This window comes from Halichoerus grypus, chromosome 6 (genome assembly GCF_964656455.1).
Source record: "Halichoerus grypus chromosome 6, mHalGry1.hap1.1, whole genome shotgun sequence".
Classification (NCBI taxonomy): domain Eukaryota; kingdom Metazoa; phylum Chordata; class Mammalia; order Carnivora; family Phocidae; genus Halichoerus; species Halichoerus grypus.
Genome location: NC_135717.1, coordinates 62,265,899 through 62,291,144, shown reverse-complemented (window position 1 = coordinate 62,291,144; position 25,246 = coordinate 62,265,899). Strand labels below are relative to the sequence as shown.

Sequence of the window (25,246 nt, the reverse complement as noted above, 5' to 3'; positions counted from 1 at the left end):
TGACCAGGAAGCAGGAAGATCCACCCCATTGTCATAATCATTGTTATTGTTGTGTGTAGAAAAGAAAATGTGCATACTAAAATAAGTGCCTGGTACATTTTAGGTAATTAATAAATAAATGTTCTTAATCTTCCCTTATGAAAGCTTACTATACTTTTTTGAAGAGTTTCATCCCCGCATCTAAAATTTTTTGCTATTATTTAAATATAATTTCAAGAAAAGTTTTTCTTCCTACTTTGCCGTTTCATTCAACCATTTCTCCTATCAATAAAAATTCCAAGCCTTTGTTTATCTAAATGAAGCAGCACCTACCACAGTGTTCTGTTTATACTCAACATGATATACTCCAAGGCTTCTCATCATGTCAAGTATCTTACTTTAGCACTGAAAAAGTTTCTGCCATTAGGAACAGTTTAAATCTGTAGCAAATATACTTATTAAAGAATTTGATTAACTACATATTTTTAATGTCCTTTTATTTTGGTGGGAAATGCAAAGGAGAGTTAGGTGTTTTGTTAGTTCCTGTTGAAATGTACATATAAATCAGTCTTCTGTCTATGAAAGTATTTACTCTGGCCTGCCATGTTCAGTTTACAGAGTCAGTGGGCAAGTGTAGATTAAAAGATACACTTAATCTAGAAAGCATATATGAGGTTTTTAGATGTTTTGGTTTTCAATACATGCTTTTGTTATCTGTAAGTCTGATTGCTGTTAAAGTAGGAAATTCAGATATTTTCTTAGACAAGGATTAGGAAGTCTTTATGCAGCTCATTTTTGATGTTAATTTTAACAGAGTATTTCTGAGAGTGTTCCAAAGAAAGACATTAAACATTTATTTGGAGCTGCGGATCCGAAAGGACCACGTATATTAAATGAACAGGTAGAAGGTAAGAATTGTATTTTCTTAAAAAGTCACTTGATAGAATGTTAATTTAAAATGGGAATACTGATATGTTCTAATATCCAAAGAAAATCACCTATTAAATGCATAGAAAGGAGAAAGATGTGAAAAGGAGATCAATTGTATATCTTATCAGGTGTCAGCAACAGATTAAATTGAGAGTGCCACTGAAGGAGCTATATTACTGGTTCCATTTCAAGATACTCTAAGACCTAAGGAACATCAGGAAATAAGAGGAAAAGAGGGAATGATGAGAAAGGCGGAGAGTACCGGGAGTAAATGAAGGACAAAGCAGCTCTTTATAGTGGAAGGTGGTCACATAAAATAATTCTTTTAAAAGGAAGAGCAGAGTATTTGAAATGCAGGAATAATATCAAGTGAGCTTCCAGCACCAAAGTTTGTCAGAGTAGTATGCCAAAATTTTTCCACTCTTACTGATTTCCTCACTGTTGGGAAGACATTAAGGACTGGCGTAGCTGATTATGCAGAGCTGTGTCCTAGTCAGCTATAAATGTATATATCTTAATGTCATATAAAGTGGTGGCACTTCATAAGATAGTATCATTTAGTGCAAAATAAGAGAATTGGAAGGAAGAAGAGAGCAGGGTCAGTTAGGGGGAGATCAAGGAAGCTTTAGCCCTGATAAAAAGTCCATTAGAAAGTTTATGACTTTTTTTTTTTTTAATTTTATTTATTTATTTGACACAGAGAGAGAGACAGCGAGAGAGGGAACACAAGCAGGGGGAGTGAGAGAGGGAGAAGCAGGCTTCCCGCCAAGCAGGGAGCCCAGTGCGGGGCTCGATCCCAGGAGCCTGAGACCATGACCTGAGCTGAAGGCAGACGCTTAACAACTGAGCCACCCAGGCACCCCGAAAGTTTATGACTTTTAATACATTTTCAGTTTCGGAGAATCGATAGTGACAAACTTGAGGCTTTTTCTAGAAGGTTCAGTTAAGGTAAAGGAATGTGGCAACACACTCAGTATGGACCAGAATTTCTCAAATTTTAGTGAATCATCCGAGACCTTGTTAAAAATGCACATTGTGAGCAGCAGGTGTGGGATTCTGCATTCTGACTTCTCAGGTGATGCCAGTGTTGGTGGTCCTTGGGTCACGTGCTCCGTAGCAAGGATGTAGACTTCCCTTTAGAGAAATCGGGAAGGGCCATTGGATAGTTCAAGACATAATAGGATCAAGGAAAAGCATTATTTTGTTTTTACTGCTGAGCATGTTTTTAGCTAGAGGGGAGCAAGGAGATGCAGAAATAGAGGTTATAGATGTAAGATACTACTGCTAAACAAAGAGGAAAGAAGTGGTGGAGATAATCCGTAATAAAAGGGATGTAAAAAAGCAGAACAATCAAGAACATAGATCCAGAAATTACTTTTTTAAAAAATTTATTTATTTATTTTAGGGAGAGAGAGAGAGAGAGCGAGCGAGCGACCAGGGCGAGGGGCAACGGGAGAGGGAGAGAGTATCCTTAAGCAGACTCCCTGCTGAGCCTGGAGCCCGATGCGGGGCTCAATCCCAGGACCCCGACATCATGAACTGAGCCGAAATCAAGAGCCAGGCGCTCCCAGAAATTACTTTTGAAGAAGGTGGATAGTGAAGGGAAGGAGGGAAGAAAGAAAGGCGTGTTAGCTAGGAAATTTTGGAGTTGATGAGGAAACTCCAGAGAATTCACTTTAGATGCTTGAGTGTATTTGCACTAAAACAGATTAAATTACAGCTGCTCCACAAAGACTACTGAAAGCAGATGGAGTGCTAAAGTTGGGGTAAAACAGCCACTCTTTCATCCTCCTCAGATCTATGGGACATCAAAGATCTCTGTTGCATTGGTATTCATTATTCCAATGAGATTAATTTGAATATGGAAGCTTTGGCTTTTTTTTTTTTTTTTTAAGATAGCTACTTTTTTGATATGATAGCTGTTTCACAAAAACCTTTTAAAGACTAACATGATCTACCAAATCAAACTAATTTTGGAAACCTAAGAGATTATAGGGTTCATTCCCTAAATGCTACAATTGTTATTATCGGTAAGTATGACACTGAATGCCTATATTTGCATTTTTTTTCAATATTTATAATGGGTTCATATTTCTCTCTTGTCGCTGTCCGAACCCACCTTCCTATCTCCAGAAACAGAACACCAAAACCTAATGTAATCATTTTCAGAGCCAAGCATGAGGATTCAGCGTAGTAGTAACTGCATGAATGTTTAGTTGGCTTTCACGTTTACATATAATTAACTGTATGTCCATTTTGCTTTTTAGATTCTCCTAAAAGATATCCTTACGTGAAGGTAAAACTTTTATATTTTTATTTTGAATTTTTAACTACAGATTGTATGAAAGGTACATCATGTCTTAATCATATTGTTTCAATACCCATTCAGCGTACCGTTGAAGTGAAAGATTCTGTTCCTAATAAAACAGTAGAAGTGAAGGAGAAACAAACATCTAAATCAGGTAAATTTTACCATACAAATTTAACAGTGGAAAGAAGTACACTAAAATATTTGAAATGCTCACAGTCTTCTTATTCTGAATTCTTTCTTTCTTTTTTCCTTTTTTTTTTTGGTGGCAAATTTAACTGAAGGATTTGACAAAAATAAGGTAGATACCATTGTTGACACCCGTGTTTGAACAGAAGATATTTATAAGCATAAGAAAAAGAGATTTTAAAAATCTAAGCTTTAGCTCCAGATTCTACTTTTATGTTTTGAAATCCTGAAGTTCCCAGTTTGGAATCCCATTACTTCCTTGGGATTCCCAGAAGTTAATTATTAGACTCTCAGATTTTTCCAGTGTTCACAATGTTTATTTCAATTCTGACCTTTACCTAGAGTAAAGATTCACTTGCTAACATGTCAATTGTGCTTTAAGTTTATTTCATCTTGGTGGTATTATGTTGATCATCTTAAGCCAAACAGATGTTCTGTGTGTGTGTGTGTGTGTGTGTGTGTGTGTGTGTGGTGTCTTTGATTATTAAAAATGCGGGAAGTAATTAGTTATATCCTAATATTTGGTAGACACAATCTTTTCAAACCGTAATTCTGAAACTCATTGGCTTTAGGGTCCTTTTATACTATTTAAAAATTATTAGGAATTCCAAAGAACTTCTGTTTAAGTGTTGATACTTACCATATTAGAAATTAAAACAAGCCTTTAAAATACAAGCATACACGATCATACATTGTTAGCCGTTAGAGCTCTGACCCACTAATCATGCGAGTTGTGATACTATCACGTATCCTATCTTTAGAAACCTTCACGGTACACTTAATAAGAGAATGAGAGCGAAAATGTCAGATAACATTTAGCATTATTGAATGGATGGATCATGGAACTCCGGGGATTCTCAGATGACATGGGAGAACTGTTTTAAACCATGTACAGGGTTCATGGATACAACATGATAAGGGGGCCCTTGTAGTGAAATGAGCATTAAGGTTTCATTTCTGCATTTCTTGCTTTTTTCTTTCACTTGTCTTAAGACGTTTAAATCAGACAATCTTGTTTAGAAAAAAAAAGGAAAGTATTTTTGTTATATATTCATTTTCTGTTTCATGGCACTGTAGCTTTTGGATCTAGTGTGGACTGAGACTTATTCTGTTTTTACATGGAAATAATTAGATCACCCGAGGCTTTCATTTCTCAGATGAATTTATGTTTGTCCAAGGCTTAAAAATTCCTGAAGATAGGGATGCCTGGGTGGATCAGTCCTTCGAGCGTCTGCCTGTGGCTCAGTTCATGATCCGAGGATCCTGGGATCGAGTCTCACATCGGGCTCCTTGCGCAGTGAGAAGCCTGCTTCTCCCTCTGCCTCTGCTGCTCCCCCTGCTTTGCGCTCTCTCCCTCTCTCTGACAAACAAATAAATAAAATCTTTTAAAAAATAAAAATAAATTTCTGAAGATATTGGTGCATTGAGGAAAGACCATCTCACTGTAATTAAAAGTAGTACCATTCATCAAAAGTTTTTTTAAAACCCATGTCTTTAGAACACACCGTGCATATTTATTTATTTATTTATTTATTTATTAAAGATTTTATTTATTTATTTGACAGAGAGATAGAGAGAAAGCACAAGTAGGCAGAGAGGCAGGCAGAGGGCGAGGGAGAAGCAGACACCCCACTGAGCAGGGAGCCCGACGTCGGGCTCTCTCCCGGGACCCTGGGATCATGACCTGAGCCGAAGGCAGCCGCTTAACCGACTGAGCCACTCAGGCACCCCCACGGTACATATTTAAACATAAAAGGTAGACATAAATTTTCTTCCTAAAAAAATTCATACTCTTGAAAATCTTAATTATTAATGACCAAAAGCTCTTATGGAATACAGAATATGTACTAGAGCTTGGTGAGTAAATTAAACTATGGAATACTAGAGTATAAAAAGAAAGAGTCAGTTAAATACAGCTGTGTGAATGGCAAGTATAGGACATGTGTAACACAATAAGGTACGAATGAGTAGTAGTGTGTCTGGGAAAAGAGTGGGACATGGGACTCCTTCTCTGAGAAAAGGATTTATAAAAATTTCCCAAGTTTATATTATTACTTACATTCTAATAAATGAAATTTTATTTTCAGTTTTTTCCTGTTGGAAGTCTTCTGTGGGTTTGTGCCACTCTAATGAGCCTTGTCAAAGATCCAGGGATTTGAGAGTTGATGATAAAGGCCCATCTGTATCACAATCGGTGACCAAAAGTCAGTCAGCATCCACAGAATTTGGACGGACGACCTTCATAGAGAAAGAAAAGATTAATAATATTGGAGTTGTGTTTCTGTTAGAGAATGATAAACTCCATGACCTGTGTAAATCAGAGCTACCAGAAAGCAGAGAGCACAAACCAGGTAATAAAGAAGCATAGAGAATTCAGTCTCTCCATGACTTCCCCATAGTTCTGATTTTTCAAAAATAATTTTGTGGCAAAATTTACTTTGTGTTTACTCCTTTTATGCAACCTACAACCAAACAGAATATCTTTTAGCAAGACATTTGTCTTCTTCCTCTAACCAAAGGAACATCTGAAGAAGAATTACGAGAAAGTAATTTCCTTTGGGCTAGTTTTTAGCATTCACTTGAGAGTAGGTAGCAGGATTATATTTAGAACTTTGGGACCAGTTGGGAATACTAGGTAGAGATCTAAAGATTGCTTAGTCAAAACATAGTTTCTTAGCTTTATTTTATAGCTCTAAATTCACAAGTCTTGGTCAAGCTATATTCATTGTAACTAAAAAAAAACACCTTCCCAAATCAAATATTAAAATATTTCCTATGTTCTGTATGACTTTTGTTTTAGAGTTGGCTTTCCCAGCAGTAATGGGAATAGTTGAGAATTTACTATATAGTATCATCTTCTCAGCTATGTATGCATAGTCCATCTCCTTGTTTTATTATTTTTATTTTATCTTTTTAGAGAGAGAGAGATGGGTGGAGAGAGGGAGAGGGAGAGGGAGAGGGAGAGAGAGAATCCCAAGCAGGCTTCACGCTCAGCACAGGGCCTGATGGGGGGCTCAATCTCATGACCCTGAGATCATGACCTGAGCCTAAATCAAAAGCTGGACACTTAACTCACTGAGCCACCCAGGTGCCTCTTTATTATTATTGTTGTTATTTAAAATTTTTATTGATTTGAGAGAGAGAGAGAAATTGAGAGAACGAGCGGGAGCAGTGGCAGAGGGAGAAGCAGACTCCCAGCTGAGCAGGGAGCCCGATGCGGGACTTGATCCCAGGACCCTGGGATCATGACCTGAGGCAATGGCAGCCGTTTAACTGACTGAGCCACCCAGGCACCTCCCTTTATTATTTTTAATAAATAAATGGAATATTGGTTTTAAGGAGCACTATATTATTTAAAACTAATATATGGAAAGTCAATTTTCATTCTACTAAGACACCCTGTCTATTGATTAACCACCTCTAATGTGTGCTCTACTTAATGTACCAGTTCACTCCATGCCTTTTATCAGTCATATGATCAGTTCTGTACTAATAAATCATACAATATTTTTTTCACCCCTGTAGTTTTATGTTCTTTCTTTCCTTGTAGAATTAACACTGTATTTTGAAAAGATTTTCAATTATCTCCTAGAGTAATGCGTACAGGCAATAAATCCAAAGTTATTTACCTATACAAGTGACTTGTTTGCTGTCACTTCTTCATGAGCTTGGTAGATCCAAGAAGTAGGACTTTTAAAATACCTACAGGCTCCTGTAACAAAGGAAGATCTGAAACAAAAATTATAAACACAAGCAACTTAAAACAGTTCATGTAGATTGTTTCTCTTCTCACTTGATGCCTTTTATAAAGTAATGAGCAAAGTTCGTTCTCTAGGGACCCAAGATTGTGTGTTTATTCATTTAATACAGATTTCTTCTGTACTGTGCCCTGATCATTTTATATCCTCAATATTTCTGGAACCATTCTGTCAGTGCAGGTGTACTTCATCTTTATTTTGCATTACTGCCTTCTAATTCATCTCCCATCTTTTATTACAGTGCCCCTCAAATTCATCCCTCTCCACAGCATTTAGAGTGATCTGTCTCAAATGTAAATATGACTATGAACCACTGTTGAAAATATATTTGTGTCCAGGTATCTTAAAATTACATATAAAGCTTTCATAATCTTGACTTCTGCCAAACTCTGAAGCCCTTTCTGCTGTCTGCCCTTTCCTCTGGCATTCTGAACTGCCGGTGATGTCTTCCTCTTAGATCCCTGTATTTTAGACAAATATTTACCCTGTTGTGTGCTTCTCTCCCCTTTAGACAAATATTTACCCTGTTGTGTGCTTCTCTCCCTTGTCTTACTACAGCCTTGCATACTCTCCCCGTTTTCCTCCCTCTAACCCCTTTGATTCTGGCTGGCCTCACTGTTTTCAGTTGCAGTTCGGGCATTATCTCCAGAAAAACCATTCCTGACACCTTTTATCTACATGCTTCTTTAAACCTGGGAGCCTAGCACTTACTGGGAACTCCGTAAATAATTACTGAGGAAAATAAAGACTGTTTACACAGAGATGACTTAAGAGATTGCCCCATACAGGGGCACCTGGGTGGCTCAGTCGGTTGAGTGTCCAACTCTTGATTTCGGCTCAGGTCATGACCTCAGAGTTGTGAGATTGAGCCCCGTCTGGGGCTCAGTGCTGGGCTTGGAGCCTGGTCAAGATTCTCTCTCTCTCTCTCTGCTCCTCCCCCTCTCTAAAAAAAGAGAGAGAGTGAGAGAGATTGTCCCACACAGTCCAGGAGCAAAAGAAAGAGATATATAAAGAAGTAATTTACAGTTTGGGTGATGAAGATACACTAGAAAAATCGGTAAAGTACTAAGGTAGCCCTGAAGAAAGAGACCCCTATTTATCTGGGGAAGAATAGCCATAATCAAGGATGACTTTACATAGCAGTCTGTGTCCTAAAAGATGTGAAGAAATTTATCAAGTAGTAGAGGAAAACATTTCAGGAATGTTTACACTCATCAGGGACATACACCCATAGGAAGGTGGTACACTAATAAAGGCATAAAAAATACTAATAATTTTGGAAACCATGAATAATGTTGTAGTTGAAGCTTTGGGTGTGAAGAGGTGCGGTTACAAGGTAAAGAATAGTCTGTTGTGATTTTGTATGTTTCTGCTGCATTATAAAATTTTGTTTCTGATTGTTTTGTTCATTGATGTTAGGTGGATGAACTTGTGAATGAATCTTGGAGATGTTTGTATGTCTTTAACCTGGTGACATTTAGTATTTCCCAAATGGTTTGTTGAAGTTTCCTATAATTAAAAGTATTTCTTAAAGTAAATATTCAGCTAAAGCTTCAGTTTAAACTATCCATAGATAAAATGTTATTTTCTATTTTTAAGAAGGTTATAGCTTTTATCTAACCATTCTAAGTAGTCCATTTTAACTAAATGTACAGATTTGCCAGCAGAACTAGACTTAGAAAGGACATCAGAGGAAGAGCAAAAAAGACTTGATGAAAGTGAAAATAACCACCTCCAGGTATGTAAAAAGTTAAGTTTAAATTTAAAGTTCCGGTTTTATATTGGTTTTCCTGCTTTAATAATGTAACATAGTTCAAATGAAATGATCTCTTGAATGGACATACTGAAGTCAATAGATTATAATTTAATATTTAGTTTTTATAAAATTTTACAAGTTACAAAACTTAAAATATTGTTAGAATTTATAGTAACTTATACCTAAACTTCATCCTTGGAATTGAGATAAAAAAAAAAATTCCTGAATATTGTTTGCTTCTTCCCATTTTTGTAACTTTTTATGTGATAAAGAAGGTAACATCAAATACTGAATCATATGTTTAAGCAGGTGAAATTATGAGCAGTATAATAATGATGACTACTGACTTAGATTCGTGTAGAAGGAGTAATTATTCTCAGGGGTTCAAAATGTGCAGTTCTGTATTGCCAGTCACTAATGCCAAGATTAAAGATTTATTTTGCCTTGTGATCTCTGTGTAGTTGACTTCAGAGAGTGGGGTCTTAAAATCAGCACAATTGCCTATTGTAGAATCACACCTTCCAGGGTGGGACCTTTGTAGTTGGGCAATAAACAGTAACATTTTCAGTTATTTCATTTCAGCATAGGAAATCAGTAAGTAGTATTAACATTTTTCTTATACAGTCTCAGTGGACATTATATTAGAGCTGTATATAAGCAGATAATTATAGTGATGTATAACGCTGTCATAGTATATAATTTGAATTAAGATTTAGGAATTTTCTTTCTGACTGATGTTAATGGATCTTGGCTCCTAATAATTTAAAATACTTTTATCGATAAAAATTACGACAAACTAAGAGTCAAACGATATAATTAATGAAAAAAAGTTCTGGGATGACTAGGTGGCTCAGTCCTTAAGAGTCTGCCTTTGGCTCAGGTCTAATCCCAGGGTCCTGGGATCGGTCCCGCATCAGGCTCCCTGCTCAGCGGGGAGCCTGCTTCTCCCTCTGTCTGTACCTCCCTCCCCCTGCTTGTGCTCTCTCTCAGGTAAATAAATAAATAAAATCTTTAAAAAATTTATAATTAATGAAACAAAGTTCTTTTTAATGAATAAAGTAATAACATTTATCCTTAGTATCAAATTTCCACTAAAGATTAATGAAGAAATACATAAATAAATAAATAAGAGAAAAGGTTACAGTATATTTTTTAGTATCCTCTAATTGTGAGCTCAGAATTTTTTCTTTTTTTTTTTTTAAGATTTTATTTATTTATTTGTTTGTTTGAGAGCGAGAGAGAGAGAAACAGCATGAGAGGGGAGAGAGTCAGAGGGAGAAGCAGGCTCCCCGCAGAGCCAGGAGCACGATGTGGGGCTCCATCCCAGGACTCCGGGACCATGACCCGAGCCAAAGGCAGACGCTTCACCAACCGACTGAGCCACCAAGGCGCCCCATGAGCTCAGAATTTTAGATAAAAATTCCCAACTTTTTTCTTTAACCCCATCTGTGTCTCATTAGATATATCCTTTCAAGGTGTACATTTCTCCTGAGAATTCTCATTACCAATTCTTTCTCCATGTGGAAAGATGATGTGTTAGAAACATTTCTTTTTCTATTTTTTTCTCTCTGTAGTAATAATTTATAGCTTTCAGGTACTGATAAGGTAAAGGTAGGTGGAAAAATATTTTTCGGTATATGTAAATATGATTATGGATATACTATAAACAGAAGTCTCTTAAATTTTTTGAATTACATATTATAAATATATATATTACGTATATATTGTAAATATATACATTACATATATATTATAAATATATCTAAAACAGAGGCTTTCGTTCATAGTATATCCCTAATAACACTGACTTTTCTCACTCTACAATTATTTGTTTATAAATACTGTAGTAAAGAATTTAATTTTTTCAGTATAAAGTAAATTGTTGGGGTGCAGGTGCCCCTTCAGATCACTATGTTCGTATCCTTTGGATAAATACCTAGTAGTGCAATTGCTGGGTTGTAGGGTAGCTTTATTTTTAACTTTTTGAGGAAGAATTTATATAATAATCAGTTAGGGGTAAGGAAAATAACATTTTGGGACTAGCTATTAAATCTCTCATAATCCTCATCCCAGGAGAAGATATAGGCTTAGTAAATGGCAGAACTGAGATTTGAATCTCCATTTGAATGATTGCAAAACCTGGGTTCTCTGTGTAGTGGTGCTCATTTGATAATGGGGAATATTATAATTATTTTATCAAATGTGATACTTGTAATCCTTAAAACTATTAATTTTTTTCTAGACTGTCCCAAAACCAAACTTAAGAGCACTAATGAATGCTTCTGAGCAATTCAAAAATGGTAAGCTATTTGAAGACGTGTTATTCACTGATTTTTGTCCGTTCTTATATTATTCAGTAATTCGAAATTACAGATATTTTCATGTTCTTTTTATTTTGTTTTTTACTAAGTGGGAACACAATGCGACCTTACAACACCAGGAGGTAGAACTTTATCTGAGCACGATAATTCTGATTATGGAGATGAAAATATAGTTGGACTTCTTTACAAACCACCATTCAAAGCCAATGACTTTTCTTGTCCTGCTTTTTCAAAACCTTCTGTCAAGTCGTTAGCAGGCCATGGCGTTATAAAGGTAAGTTGTTCTGTTTTAAACTTTTTTCCCTATTTTTTTCACATACCATCCTCTTGATGCTTATAATGAAAAGAATCTTAGGAAAAAACGGAAGTCCTCAAGATCATAAGGGGAAATAATGTAATAACAACAGAGAGGTAAGTACCAGATTGAGATTTATAAAGCTTGGTGGGAGTAAACAATTCTTAGGTATGCCATTATGGAAGGAAAGAATTAGAAAGCAACTGGAAAGAACAGCTAGATGGATGTGAAGAGGAGGGAGGGGGTGGGGGGAAGAATTCATTTAAGAAGGGCAAGATGAACGTAAAGATTGAAGAGTTGAGAGAGATTATTATAAAAACACAACAGCAGTAGTGAGGCTAAGGGAGAGCAGATACTCTATATTACAAAATATGGTAGAAATTATTTTAAGTGCAAAATAAGAAAACAAAGTCAAGTAATAAAAAAAATGCTTAGACTCTTCTGAATGACTTACAGCTGACTTTTATGAAGAACTGGAAGAAAATTTTATCCTTCCATTTAAGTTTAATAAAGTGTGCTATCTTATATTTAATTTAGCAAAACCTGTGTTTACAGATAATGCAAAGTGAAATCTGTTTTAGGCCTTAATCAGATTTATTATGAATTTTGAATTTTTGGCCATTGTCTTTCCTGTGGTTTCTTTCTTTCTTTTTTTTAAGATTTGATATATTTATTTTTGTGAGAGAGAGAGTGTGAGTGCACGAGCAGGGGGAGGTGCAGAGGGAGAAGCAGACTCCCCACTGAGGAGGGAGCCTGATGCAGGACTCGATCCCAGGACCCTGGGATCATGACCTGAGCTGAGGGCAGACTCTTAACCAACTGAGCCACCCAGGTGCCCTTTCTTGTGGTTTCTGATTTAACTTCCTGTGTGGTAGAATCTTGGTAGGTTTTAGAGCTTTTTGAGACTAAAGAGAGGAAATAAGTAAACATTTAGTCTTTCATTAATTAAAACTGAAATTTCTGATTATGTAAGTGAGGTTCTTAATCTTTATCCAATAAATGAAATAAATTTTAAGCTGCAACACTCTTAAAGAAAAAATATAAAATTGTTTCTGGATAGTGATTTATAATTTATTTTTAATTGTATCTGCATTTAATAGATACACAGACACACATCAAATGAATGAACTCACAATTTATAGTTTTTTTCTCATATGAACTGTTTGTCATTGTGGAATCATAAGGAGGGAAAGGTTGCCAACAGAGTATACAGAATTATTTCTGGAAGATGATTTTTACTTTTTCAAATATTTCCAATAGTAGATACATTTTATAGTATTCTCAGGAAACTTAGTATTCCTAGTTGTTAATTTTTGTTTTAAGATTTAAAAACTTTTAAGTAATCTCTATACCCAACATGGGGCTTGAACTCACAACCCTGAGATCAAGAGTCACACACTCTTCTGACTGAGCCAGCCAGCCAGCCGCCCCCATAGTTGTTAAATTTAACATGTGAATTCTTTCATATCTGAAATTCAGAAATACTGGTGATTTGATTTTTTTTTTTTTTTTTTTTTGTCCCTTTCTTCTTTCCTCATGTGAATATTGGGTCCTGCTTGATAATCATACATGTATTTGGAGACTTAAAAACCTTCAACTTGGATGGTCATGATTATTAATTTTTTAATACTAGATTCTTTCTCCAGTCTTTAACTACCATCCTATATTCACAGATAGGAAATTAGAGCTATTAGTATGCTGTTCACAGTGGAATAAGAAAATCATGTGAATTTTAAAATAGGGTTTTATATTTTTCTCGTACATTGTAGTAGTACTTAAAGATGTCTCAAAATTCTAAAATCCCATAAGTATTTCTCTTCTACAATTTAAATCTTTTAAAATTAATTTTTAGAAAAGTATTCTTACAAAATCTTGAATTGGTATTTTGCAATTAAATCTTTTTATTAATCTTAAAAATGCTATTCATTACAGAAATTAATACTTGCCTATATATATATATTTTTCTAAATATTTATTTCAGAGAGAGAGAGAGAGAGAGAGAGTCGGGGGGAGGGGCAGAGGGAGAGGAAAAGAGAGGGAGAGAAGCAGACTCCCCTCTGAGCATGGAGCCTGATTTGGGACTCAATCTGACAAACCTGAGATCATGACCTGAGCCAAAATCAAGAGTCAGATGCTTAACCAGCTGAGCCACCCAGGTGCCCACTAACTTGCCTATATTAATAAAAGTATATTTTCTATCCTTGAAACTAATGTTGAAGTATATAAATGAACTATTGAATCCCATGGTTTTTCCCTCCCTGCTTTTATTTTTATTCTGAAAATTTCAGAGTTCTGTGTAGGTTTACATTATTTAATTACATCAGGTTAGTATATTTTATAGATATTTATGTTTTATTAACGTCATGTGCTTTTCCTGTCATTTTTTCCTACTCCAAATGTATTTGTCTAAAACTTTCTCCTTAAGTCTCCTGGGTGCTTCAAATTTGGCATGTCCCAGATTGAAGACGTTGTTTCTGACCCATTCCTCTTCCCTGGCTTTTTGTAATTGCTTTGTCATTTGTTTTCCCCATCCTAGTATATTGTACCACTGAAACACTGAAGCAGGAAAAACTGGACTCCAAACTTCCCTGAAATTACTACATCCAGGGGCACCTGGGTGGCTCACTTGGTTAAGCATCCGACTCTTGATGTTGGCTCAGGTCATGATCTCAGGGTCCTGGTATCAAGCCCTGTGTCAGGCTCCATACTGAGTAGGGAGTCTGCTTGAGGATTCTCTCTCTTCCTCTCCCTCTGCCCCTCCCCCTGCACGCACACACACACTCTCTCTCTAAAAATAAGTAAATCTTTAAAAAAAAAAAAAAAACACCACATCTCTACCTCTGAAACCAGTAATACATTATATGTTAATTAATTGAATTTAAATTAGAAAAAGGGACACCTGGGAGGCTCAGTCGGTTAAGTGGCTGCCTTCAGCTCAGGTCATGATCCGGGGGTCCTGGGATTGAGTCCCAAGTTGGGCTCCTTGCTCAGCGGGAAGCCTGCTTCTCTCTCAGCCTGCCACTCCTCCTGCTTGTGCTTTCTTTTTCTCTGGCAAATAAATAAAAAATCTTAAAAAAACAAAAAAAGTAAAAAACAAAACAAAAAAATCACCACATTCAGTATTTTGTCCCTGCTTACCATTTTTCATATCTTATTATCATAATTCACTCTCTCACGTATAGTTTTGAAATACTCTTCTGGTTTTGGTTCCTTTATGTTCATCTTAACATTGCTGTCAGACCTTTCTAAAATATATTTCTGACGATGTAACTCCTCTGCTTATTTAGTGGATCCCCATGACATGAAGGAGAAAGTTCATATTCTAGCATGACACTTGCTGTGTTTGGTTCAGTCCTGATTTTCCAATTATCTCTCTCTATCCCATTCCCAAAAATTGTGTTCTAGTTTTGCCACATTCTGGAGCTATCGTCACTTATTGAGTTATTTCATACTTCATCCTTTCGCTCATTCTACCTTTTCTAGAATGTCCTTCGCACCCTCCTTGTGCACCTTGTCTGTCAATATACAGCCCTATCTGCAGCATTTCCTGAGCTTCCCGTATGCAACTCTTTTCTCCTTTGTGCCTTCACCGTGCTTTCTTCACTTCACCTGTAGAGCTAGTAAATGATACTCTTCTGTTCTTAATTGTTTTGGTCCATCTCTACCCCTACTAGCATATAGGGCAGTCTCTGTCGTTTATATTTCCAGCTTCGCCCACGATAGTGCCTATGACTTGACGGGTACGGTATGTATTTGTCTTTCTGAGTGAGTGAGTGAGTGAACAAGTGAATTCATGTGATGTTTTCTGAAGTTGGGTTTTTGTTTTGTGTTGTTTTTATAGGAAGGAGAGGTGCAGCCGGCAACTGGAAAAGAGGACAATGGTATTAATATTACTCAAAGTGCTCCACAAGAGCAAACAGTTAAGGACAATCTGACTTCTGCTTATAGAGCATACAAAAGTAATAGTAGTGGTAAGTTAGTAAACATCTGTGAATTTTTTCCTATGCTCAAATGCTAGTATAAAGAAATCTGAAAGTATGTAGATCCAGATATGTTATGCATTTCATTAAGATATTTTTCTTTTGCTGTCTTTCTTTTTAAGTATCCCGACTACTACCAACTTTTTCTTCCTGAAAATAATTCAACCCTCTGGAAATCTTTACTGCTATTACTTTTATTTCATTGAAATATTCATGAGTGGGGATAAGCTTGTATATATGTTTAAAATTCATAATAATACATGTTCTCATTAATGTATCTGTGACTGTATTTTATAGTTACGATGTCAGCATTGGGATTAGGAGAAGAGGAAGATGGAGAATCACCTTGGGATTCTGAGGTACTGTTTTCTTATTATTTTAAAATACAAGCATTGAATGATGTTAAAGCATAAAAGGGATGCTTAGACGTTACTCTGTCATCTCTGCATTTGCCCATAAAAACTATTTCCTTATACTTTTTACCTGTAATTGATAAAATAATTATGTGCTAAATATAATAATACAGCATAATACAGTTCTGCTAGTTTGCAAGCTTAACTTAATGAAAGCTGTGTAGTATTATTGCAGAAAACTGAGGCTTAGGAGTGATAAGGAATTAGTTTGCGTTTTGAAATTAAGTTATCTAAAAAACTAAAGAATTACTCCAGGCCAACCTATGGCCGGATGTGATTCTGTGGTGTATATGGATGTGCAAAATTCCTGATGAGATCTAGAAAGTTTGGATTATAGTTTTTACAACTTGGAACTTGAAAAGCTAATGCCTGGGACTTGAGAGTATTATATATATATATATATATATATATATATATGTGTGTGTGTGTGTGTGTGTGTGTGTGTGTGTGTGTGTGTGTATATTTTAAGATTTTATTTATTTATTTGAGAGAGAGAGTGAGTGAGCAGGAGGGAGAGGGAGAGAGAATCTGAAGCAGACTCCACTCTGGGCGCAGAGCCCTACTGATACCAAGAGTTGGACACTCAACTGACTGAGCCATCCAGGGGCCCTGAAAGTACTTTATTTGGATTGTCAAGTAGATTTACAAGGAGCATTGGGATTATAATAACAATTTGGTTTAGTGGTGTTTTAGTTATTTATTTTAAAAAAGATTTTATTTATTTATTTGAGAGAGAAAGAGAGCATGAGCTGGGGGAGGTGCGGAGGGAGAGGGAGAAGCAGGCTCCCCACTGAGCACATGGGGCTAGATCCCAGAACCGACTGAGCCACCCAGGTGTCCCTGGTTTCGTGGTGTTTTAATAGGTAAAAGCCATTTTGGATAGTTAAAATAGTATGCATTGAGTATCTTTGTGGCAGCCATACTTGTAGAAACATAAGTATAAAGTGATGATGGCCTATTCTAAGGTGACAGACTATGGAAGGAGGTAAAAAGGGCCTGATCTCTTAGCACAGGCAGGTGCTACACAATGGTGCCAGCACCGTATTTGAAGTCAAAAGATATGCTAGCATCCTGGTTCTGTCGCTTGCTAGCTGTGGGATGCCAGAAAAACTTGTTTAACCTGTTTGAATGTCAGTGACCTCACTCATAAAAATGGTACTAATACCTACCTCTCAGGTATGTGTAATGAACAAATGTGGTAAGAAATGTGAAAACACTTTCTATACTGTAAAGGCTGCTATAGAGATATAGGACAAAAAAGATCACAGCCGTATTTAGTGATTTATTCAATATTGAGGACACTTTTTTTTAAATGTGAAGATTTCTGAAGGACAGTAAAATAAATGGCAGTAGTGTCAAGAAAAGAATGGGAAAGTTAGAACAGGCAGGTGGATTTCTAAGTTACGTTTCAGTGACATTGTATAGGTATACAGTTGACCCTTGAACAGGATGAGGTTGAGTTGTGGGTCCACTGACACACAGACTTATTTTTTTGATACAGTGCAGTACTGTTAATCTGTTTTCTCTTCCTTATGATTTTCTTAATAAACTTTTCTTTATATTGTAAGAATACAGCATATAATACATATAACATACAAAATGTGTTCATTGACTTTACATTATTGGTAAGGTCAGCATCAGGTTATGATTTTCTCTGACCTTCCATGCTCAGTTTACAGAGTCAATGGCCAAATGAGGATTAAGACGTAGATTAGATCTAGAGAGCATACACGAGGTCTTCTATTTAAATGTTTTCGTTTTTAATTTACATTTTTCCTATTTTTAAGTCTAATTGCTTTTAAAGTAGGAAGTTCAATAGGAGATTAGTAGTGAAGTTTTGGGGGAATCAAAAGTTAGATGTGGATTTTTGACTGCACGGCTGTCAACGCCCTTAACCCTTGCATTGTGTAAGGGCCGACAGTCTAGTGACTTGGTACTTGAGACCTTCTCAGCGAGGTGATTTTATTTATGTTTTAGAGAGAGAGAGAGCGTGTGAGAGGGGTGGGGAGGGGCAGAAGAAGAGGGAGAGAGAGAATTCCAAGTAGGCTTCATGCTCAGCACAGAGCCCGACATGGGGCTTGATCTCATGACCCTGAGATCATGAACTGAGCTGAAATCAAGAGTTGGACACTTAACTGACGCTGCCATGCAGGCACCCCCTCAGTGAGATTATTTTAAATGTTTTGACCTTAAATACATTTCTGTTATTAAATATCAGCTACGTACCAGGCTGTGTAAGTTGAGGGGTTAGGCTGTAGTGGTAGGAGCAGAAAAAATAAGGAAACAACAATCCATTGTAAGTTACTGTAAGTGCTTCATATAAAGAAAATGGAAATGTTAGGTTAGGGAATTTTGGGGGAGTTTGTCATTAGGATGGGGATGAGAATGGGAGTGGAATTTTGTTAGTCAGGAAAGATCTCTCTGAACGTGGCAAGAGCCGCCAAGTGGCGGATGACAAGGACCAGTCGTGCGAAGGTCTTGGAGAAGGACATTCTAGACGGAGAGAACCATGGATCACATCTATTCATCATTTCACTCTTATGTCTGGGAATGACCAGGAAGCAGGAAGATCCACCCCATTGTCATAATCATTGTTATTGTTGTGTGTAGAAAAGAAAATGTGCATACTAAAATAAGTGCCTGGTACATTTTAGGTAATTAATAAATAAATGTTCTTAATCTTCCCTTATGAAAGCTTACTATACTTTTTTGAAGAGTTTCATCCCCGCATCTAAAATTTTTTGCTATTATTTAAATATAATTTCAAGAAAAGTTTTTCTTCCTACTTTGCCGTTTCATTCAACCATTTCTCCTATCAATAAAAATTCCAAGCCTTTGTTTATCTAAATGAAGCAGCACCTACCACAGTGTTCTGTTTATACTCAACATGATATACTCCAAGGCTTCTCATCATGTCAAGTATCTTACTTTAGCACTGAAAAAGTTTCTGCCATTAGGAACAGTTTAAATCTGTAGCAAATATACTTATTAAAGAATTTGATTAACTACATATTTTTAATGTCCTTTTATTTTGGTGGGAAATGCAAAGGAGAGTTAGGTGTTTTGTTAGTTCCTGTTGAAATGTACATATAAATCAGTCTTCTGTCTATGAAAGTATTTACTCTGGCCTGCCATGTTCAGTTTACAGAGTCAGTGGGCAAGTGTAGATTAAAAGATACACTTAATCTAGAAAGCATATATGAGGTTTTTAGATGTTTTGGTTTTCAATACATGCTTTTGTTATCTGTAAGTCTGATTGCTGTTAAAGTAGGAAATTCAGATATTTTCTTAGACAAGGATTAGGAAGTCTTTATGCAGCTCATTTTTGATGTTAATTTTAACAGAGTATTTCTGAGAGTGTTCCAAAGAAAGACATTAAACATTTATTTGGAGCTGCGGATCCGAAAGGACCACGTATATTAAATGAACAGGTAGAAGGTAAGAATTGTATTTTCTTAAAAAGTCACTTGATAGAATGTTAATTTAAAATGGGAATACTGATATGTTCTAATATCCAAAGAAAATCACCTATTAAATGCATAGAAAGGAGAAAGATGTGAAAAGGAGATCAATTGTATATCTTATCAGGTGTCAGCAACAGATTAAATTGAGAGTGCCACTGAAGGAGCTATATTACTGGTTCCATTTCAAGATACTCTAAGACCTAAGGAACATCAGGAAATAAGAGGAAAAGAGGGAATGATGAGAAAGGCGGAGAGTACCGGGAGTAAATGAAGGACAAAGCAGCTCTTTATAGTGGAAGGTGGTCACATAAAATAATTCTTTTAAAAGGAAGAGCAGAGTATTTGAAATGCAGGAATAATATCAAGTGAGCTTCCAGCACCAAAGTTTGTCAGAGTAGTATGCCAAAATTTTTCCACTCTTACTGATTTCCTCACTGTTGGGAAGACATTAAGGACTGGCGTAGCTGATTATGCAGAGCTGTGTCCTAGTCAGCTATAAATGTATATATCTTAATGTCATATAAAGTGGTGGCACTTCATAAGATAGTATCATTTAGTGCAAAATAAGAGAATTGGAAGGAAGAAGAGAGCAGGGTCAGTTAGGGGGAGATCAAGGAAGCTTTAGCCCTGATAAAAAGTCCATTAGAAAGTTTATGACTTTTTTTTTTTAAATTTTATTTATTTATTTGACACAGAGAGAGAGACAGCGAGAGAGGGAACACAAGCAGGGGGAGTGAGAGAGGGAGAAGCAGGCTTCCCGCCAAGCAGGGAGCCCAGTGCGGGGCTCGATCCCAGGAGCCTGAGACCATGACCTGAGCTGAAGGCAGACGCTTAACAACTGAGCCACCCAGGCACCCCGAAAGTTTATGACTTTTAATACATTTTCAGTTTCGGAGAATCGATAGTGACAAACTTGAGGCTTTTTCTAGAAGGTTCAGTTAAGGTAAAGGAATGTGGCAACACACTCAGTATGGACCAGAATTTCTCAAATTTTAGTGAATCATCCGAGACCTTGTTAAAAATGCACATTGTGAGCAGCAGGTGTGGGATTCTGCATTCTGACTTCTCAGGTGATGCCAGTGTTGGTGGTCCTTGGGTCACGTGCTCCGTAGCAAGGATGTAGACTTCCCTTTAGAGAAATCGGGAAGGGCCATTGGATAGTTCAAGACATAATAGGATCAAGGAAAAGCATTATTTTGTTTTTACTGCTGAGCATGTTTTTAGCTAGAGGGGAGCAAGGAGATGCAGAAATAGAGGTTATAGATGTAAGATACTACTGCTAAACAAAGAGGAAAGAAGTGGTGGAGATAATCCGTAATAAAAGGGATGTAAAAAAGCAGAACAATCAAGAACATAGATCCAGAAATTACTTTTTTAAAAAATTTATTTATTTATTTTAGGGAGAGAGAGAGAGAGAGCGAGCGAGCGACCAGGGCGAGGGGCAACGGGAGAGGGAGAGAGTATCCTTAAGCAGACTCCCTGCTGAGCCTGGAGCCCGATGCGGGGCTCAATCCCAGGACCCCGACATCATGAACTGAGCCGAAATCAAGAGCCAGGCGCTCCCAGAAATTACTTTTGAAGAAGGTGGATAGTGAAGGGAAGGAGGGAAGAAAGAAAGGCGTGTTAGCTAGGAAATTTTGGAGTTGATGAGGAAACTCCAGAGAATTCACTTTAGATGCTTGAGTGTATTTGCACTAAAACAGATTAAATTACAGCTGCTCCACAAAGACTACTGAAAGCAGATGGAGTGCTAAAGTTGGGGTAAAACAGCCACTCTTTCATCCTCCTCAGATCTATGGGACATCAAAGATCTCTGTTGCATTGGTATTCATTATTCCAATGAGATTAATTTGAATATGGAAGCTTTGGCTTTTTTTTTTTTTTTTAAGATAGCTACTTTTTTGATATGATAGCTGTTTCACAAAAACCTTTTAAAGACTAACATGATCTACCAAATCAAACTAATTTTGGAAACCTAAGAGATTATAGGGTTCATTCCCTAAATGCTACAATTGTTATTATCGGTAAGTATGACACTGAATGCCTATATTTGCATTTTTTTTCAATATTTATAATGGGTTCATATTTCTCTCTTGTCGCTGTCCGAACCCACCTTCCTATCTCCAGAAACAGAACACCAAAACCTAATGTAATCATTTTCAGAGCCAAGCATGAGGATTCAGCGTAGTAGTAACTGCATGAATGTTTAGTTGGCTTTCACGTTTACATATAATTAACTGTATGTCCATTTTGCTTTTTAGATTCTCCTAAAAGATATCCTTACGTGAAGGTAAAACTTTTATATTTTTATTTTGAATTTTTAACTACAGATTGTATGAAAGGTACATCATGTCTTAATCATATTGTTTCAATACCCATTCAGCGTACCGTTGAAGTGAAAGATTCTGTTCCTAATAAAACAGTAGAAGTGAAGGAGAAACAAACATCTAAATCAGGTAAATTTTACCATACAAATTTAACAGTGGAAAGAAGTACACTAAAATATTTGAAATGCTCACAGTCTTCTTATTCTGAATTCTTTCTTTCTTTTTTCCTTTTTTTTTTTGGTGGCAAATTTAACTGAAGGATTTGACAAAAATAAGGTAGATACCATTGTTGACACCCGTGTTTGAACAGAAGATATTTATAAGCATAAGAAAAAGAGATTTTAAAAATCTAAGCTTTAGCTCCAGATTCTACTTTTATGTTTTGAAATCCTGAAGTTCCCAGTTTGGAATCCCATTACTTCCTTGGGATTCCCAGAAGTTAATTATTAGACTCTCAGATTTTTCCAGTGTTCACAATGTTTATTTCAATTCTGACCTTTACCTAGAGTAAAGATTCACTTGCTAACATGTCAATTGTGCTTTAAGTTTATTTCATCTTGGTGGTATTATGTTGATCATCTTAAGCCAAACAGATGTTCTGTGTGTGTGTGTGTGTGTGTGTGTGTGTGTGTGTGGTGTCTTTGATTATTAAAAATGCGGGAAGTAATTAGTTATATCCTAATATTTGGTAGACACAATCTTTTCAAACCGTAATTCTGAAACTCATTGGCTTTAGGGTCCTTTTATACTATTTAAAAATTATTAGGAATTCCAAAGAACTTCTGTTTAAGTGTTGATACTTACCATATTAGAAATTAAAACAAGCCTTTAAAATACAAGCATACACGATCATACATTGTTAGCCGTTAGAGCTCTGACCCACTAATCATGCGAGTTGTGATACTATCACGTATCCTATCTTTAGAAACCTTCACGGTACACTTAATAAGAGAATGAGAGCGAAAATGTCAGATAACATTTAGCATTATTGAATGGATGGATCATGGAACTCCGGGGATTCTCAGATGACATGGGAGAACTGTTTTAAACCATGTACAGGGTTCATGGATACAACATGATAAGGGGGCCCTTGTAGTGAAATGAGCATTAAGGTTTCATTTCTGCATTTCTTGCTTTTTTCTTTCACTTGTCTTAAGACGTTTAAATCAGACAATCTTGTTTAGAAAAAAAAAGGAAAGTATTTTTGTTATATATTCATTTTCTGTTTCATGGCACTGTAGCTTTTGGATCTAGTGTGGACTGAGACTTATTCTGTTTTTACATGGAAATAATTAGATCACCCGAGGCTTTCATTTCTCAGATGAATTTATGTTTGTCCAAGGCTTAAAAATTCCTGAAGATAGGGATGCCTGGGTGGATCAGTCCTTCGAGCGTCTGCCTGTGGCTCAGTTCATGATCCGAGGATCCTGGGATCGAGTCTCACATCGGGCTCCTTGCGCAGTGAGAAGCCTGCTTCTCCCTCTGCCTCTGCTGCTCCCCCTGCTTTGCGCTCTCTCCCTCTCTCTGACAAACAAATAAATAAAATCTTTTAAAAAATAAAAATAAATTTCTGAAGATATTGGTGCATTGAGGAAAGACCATCTCACTGTAATTAAAAGTAGTACCATTCATCAAAAGTTTTTTTAAAACCCATGTCTTTAGAACACACCGTGCATATTTATTTATTTATTTATTTATTTATTAAAGATTTTATTTATTTATTTGACAGAGAGATAGAGAGAAAGCACAAGTAGGCAGAGAGGCAGGCAGAGGGCGAGGGAGAAGCAGACACCCCACTGAGCAGGGAGCCCGACGTCGGGCTCTCTCCCGGGACCCTGGGATCATGACCTGAGCCGAAGGCAGCCGCTTAACCGACTGAGCCACTCAGGCACCCCCACGGTACATATTTAAACATAAAAGGTAGACATAAATTTTCTTCCTAAAAAAATTCATACTCTTGAAAATCTTAATTATTAATGACCAAAAGCTCTTATGGAATACAGAATATGTACTAGAGCTTGGTGAGTAAATTAAACTATGGAATACTAGAGTATAAAAAGAAAGAGTCAGTTAAATACAGCTGTGTGAATGGCAAGTATAGGACATGTGTAACACAATAAGGTACGAATGAGTAGTAGTGTGTCTGGGAAAAGAGTGGGACATGGGACTCCTTCTCTGAGAAAAGGATTTATAAAAATTTCCCAAGTTTATATTATTACTTACATTCTAATAAATGAAATTTTATTTTCAGTTTTTTCCTGTTGGAAGTCTTCTGTGGGTTTGTGCCACTCTAATGAGCCTTGTCAAAGATCCAGGGATTTGAGAGTTGATGATAAAGGCCCATCTGTATCACAATCGGTGACCAAAAGTCAGTCAGCATCCACAGAATTTGGACGGACGACCTTCATAGAGAAAGAAAAGATTAATAATATTGGAGTTGTGTTTCTGTTAGAGAATGATAAACTCCATGACCTGTGTAAATCAGAGCTACCAGAAAGCAGAGAGCACAAACCAGGTAATAAAGAAGCATAGAGAATTCAGTCTCTCCATGACTTCCCCATAGTTCTGATTTTTCAAAAATAATTTTGTGGCAAAATTTACTTTGTGTTTACTCCTTTTATGCAACCTACAACCAAACAGAATATCTTTTAGCAAGACATTTGTCTTCTTCCTCTAACCAAAGGAACATCTGAAGAAGAATTACGAGAAAGTAATTTCCTTTGGGCTAGTTTTTAGCATTCACTTGAGAGTAGGTAGCAGGATTATATTTAGAACTTTGGGACCAGTTGGGAATACTAGGTAGAGATCTAAAGATTGCTTAGTCAAAACATAGTTTCTTAGCTTTATTTTATAGCTCTAAATTCACAAGTCTTGGTCAAGCTATATTCATTGTAACTAAAAAAAAACACCTTCCCAAATCAAATATTAAAATATTTCCTATGTTCTGTATGACTTTTGTTTTAGAGTTGGCTTTCCCAGCAGTAATGGGAATAGTTGAGAATTTACTATATAGTATCATCTTCTCAGCTATGTATGCATAGTCCATCTCCTTGTTTTATTATTTTTATTTTATCTTTTTAGAGAGAGAGAGATGGGTGGAGAGAGGGAGAGGGAGAGGGAGAGGGAGAGAGAGAATCCCAAGCAGGCTTCACGCTCAGCACAGGGCCTGATGGGGGGCTCAATCTCATGACCCTGAGATCATGACCTGAGCCTAAATCAAAAGCTGGACACTTAACTCACTGAGCCACCCAGGTGCCTCTTTATTATTATTGTTGTTATTTAAAATTTTTATTGATTTGAGAGAGAGAGAGAAATTGAGAGAACGAGCGGGAGCAGTGGCAGAGGGAGAAGCAGACTCCCAGCTGAGCAGGGAGCCCGATGCGGGACTTGATCCCAGGACCCTGGGATCATGACCTGAGGCAATGGCAGCCGTTTAACTGACTGAGCCACCCAGGCACCTCCCTTTATTATTTTTAATAAATAAATGGAATATTGGTTTTAAGGAGCACTATATTATTTAAAACTA

At 36.6% G+C, this 25,246-nt stretch overlaps 1 protein-coding gene across 15 annotated transcripts in view; it reads left to right on the top strand.

The window, feature by feature from the left end:
* The window catches only part of LOC118555525 (ankyrin repeat domain-containing protein 26-like), a 511,611-nt gene that overhangs the window by 418,775 nt on the left and 67,590 nt on the right, over positions 1-25,246 (top strand). For 13 of the 15 annotated variants that reach the window (XM_078075224.1, XM_078075225.1, XM_078075236.1 and 10 more), the window contains 13 exons: positions 794-887; positions 3,177-3,205; positions 3,299-3,371; positions 5,494-5,757; positions 8,820-8,902; positions 11,163-11,220; positions 11,331-11,515; positions 15,378-15,507; positions 15,814-15,875; positions 19,274-19,367; positions 21,655-21,683; positions 21,777-21,849; positions 23,972-24,235. In XM_078075224.1, the coding sequence (XP_077931350.1) occupies positions 794-887; positions 3,177-3,205; positions 3,299-3,371; positions 5,494-5,757; positions 8,820-8,902; positions 11,163-11,220; positions 11,331-11,515; positions 15,378-15,507; positions 15,814-15,875; positions 19,274-19,367; positions 21,655-21,683; positions 21,777-21,849; positions 23,972-24,235 (1,438 nt within the window). The remainder of the gene's footprint in view (positions 1-793; positions 888-3,176; positions 3,206-3,298; positions 3,372-5,493; positions 5,758-8,819; positions 8,903-11,162; positions 11,221-11,330; positions 11,516-15,377; positions 15,508-15,813; positions 15,876-19,273; positions 19,368-21,654; positions 21,684-21,776; positions 21,850-23,971; positions 24,236-25,246) is intronic. The other 2 variants (XM_078075231.1, XM_078075230.1) reach the window with 2 other exon arrangements.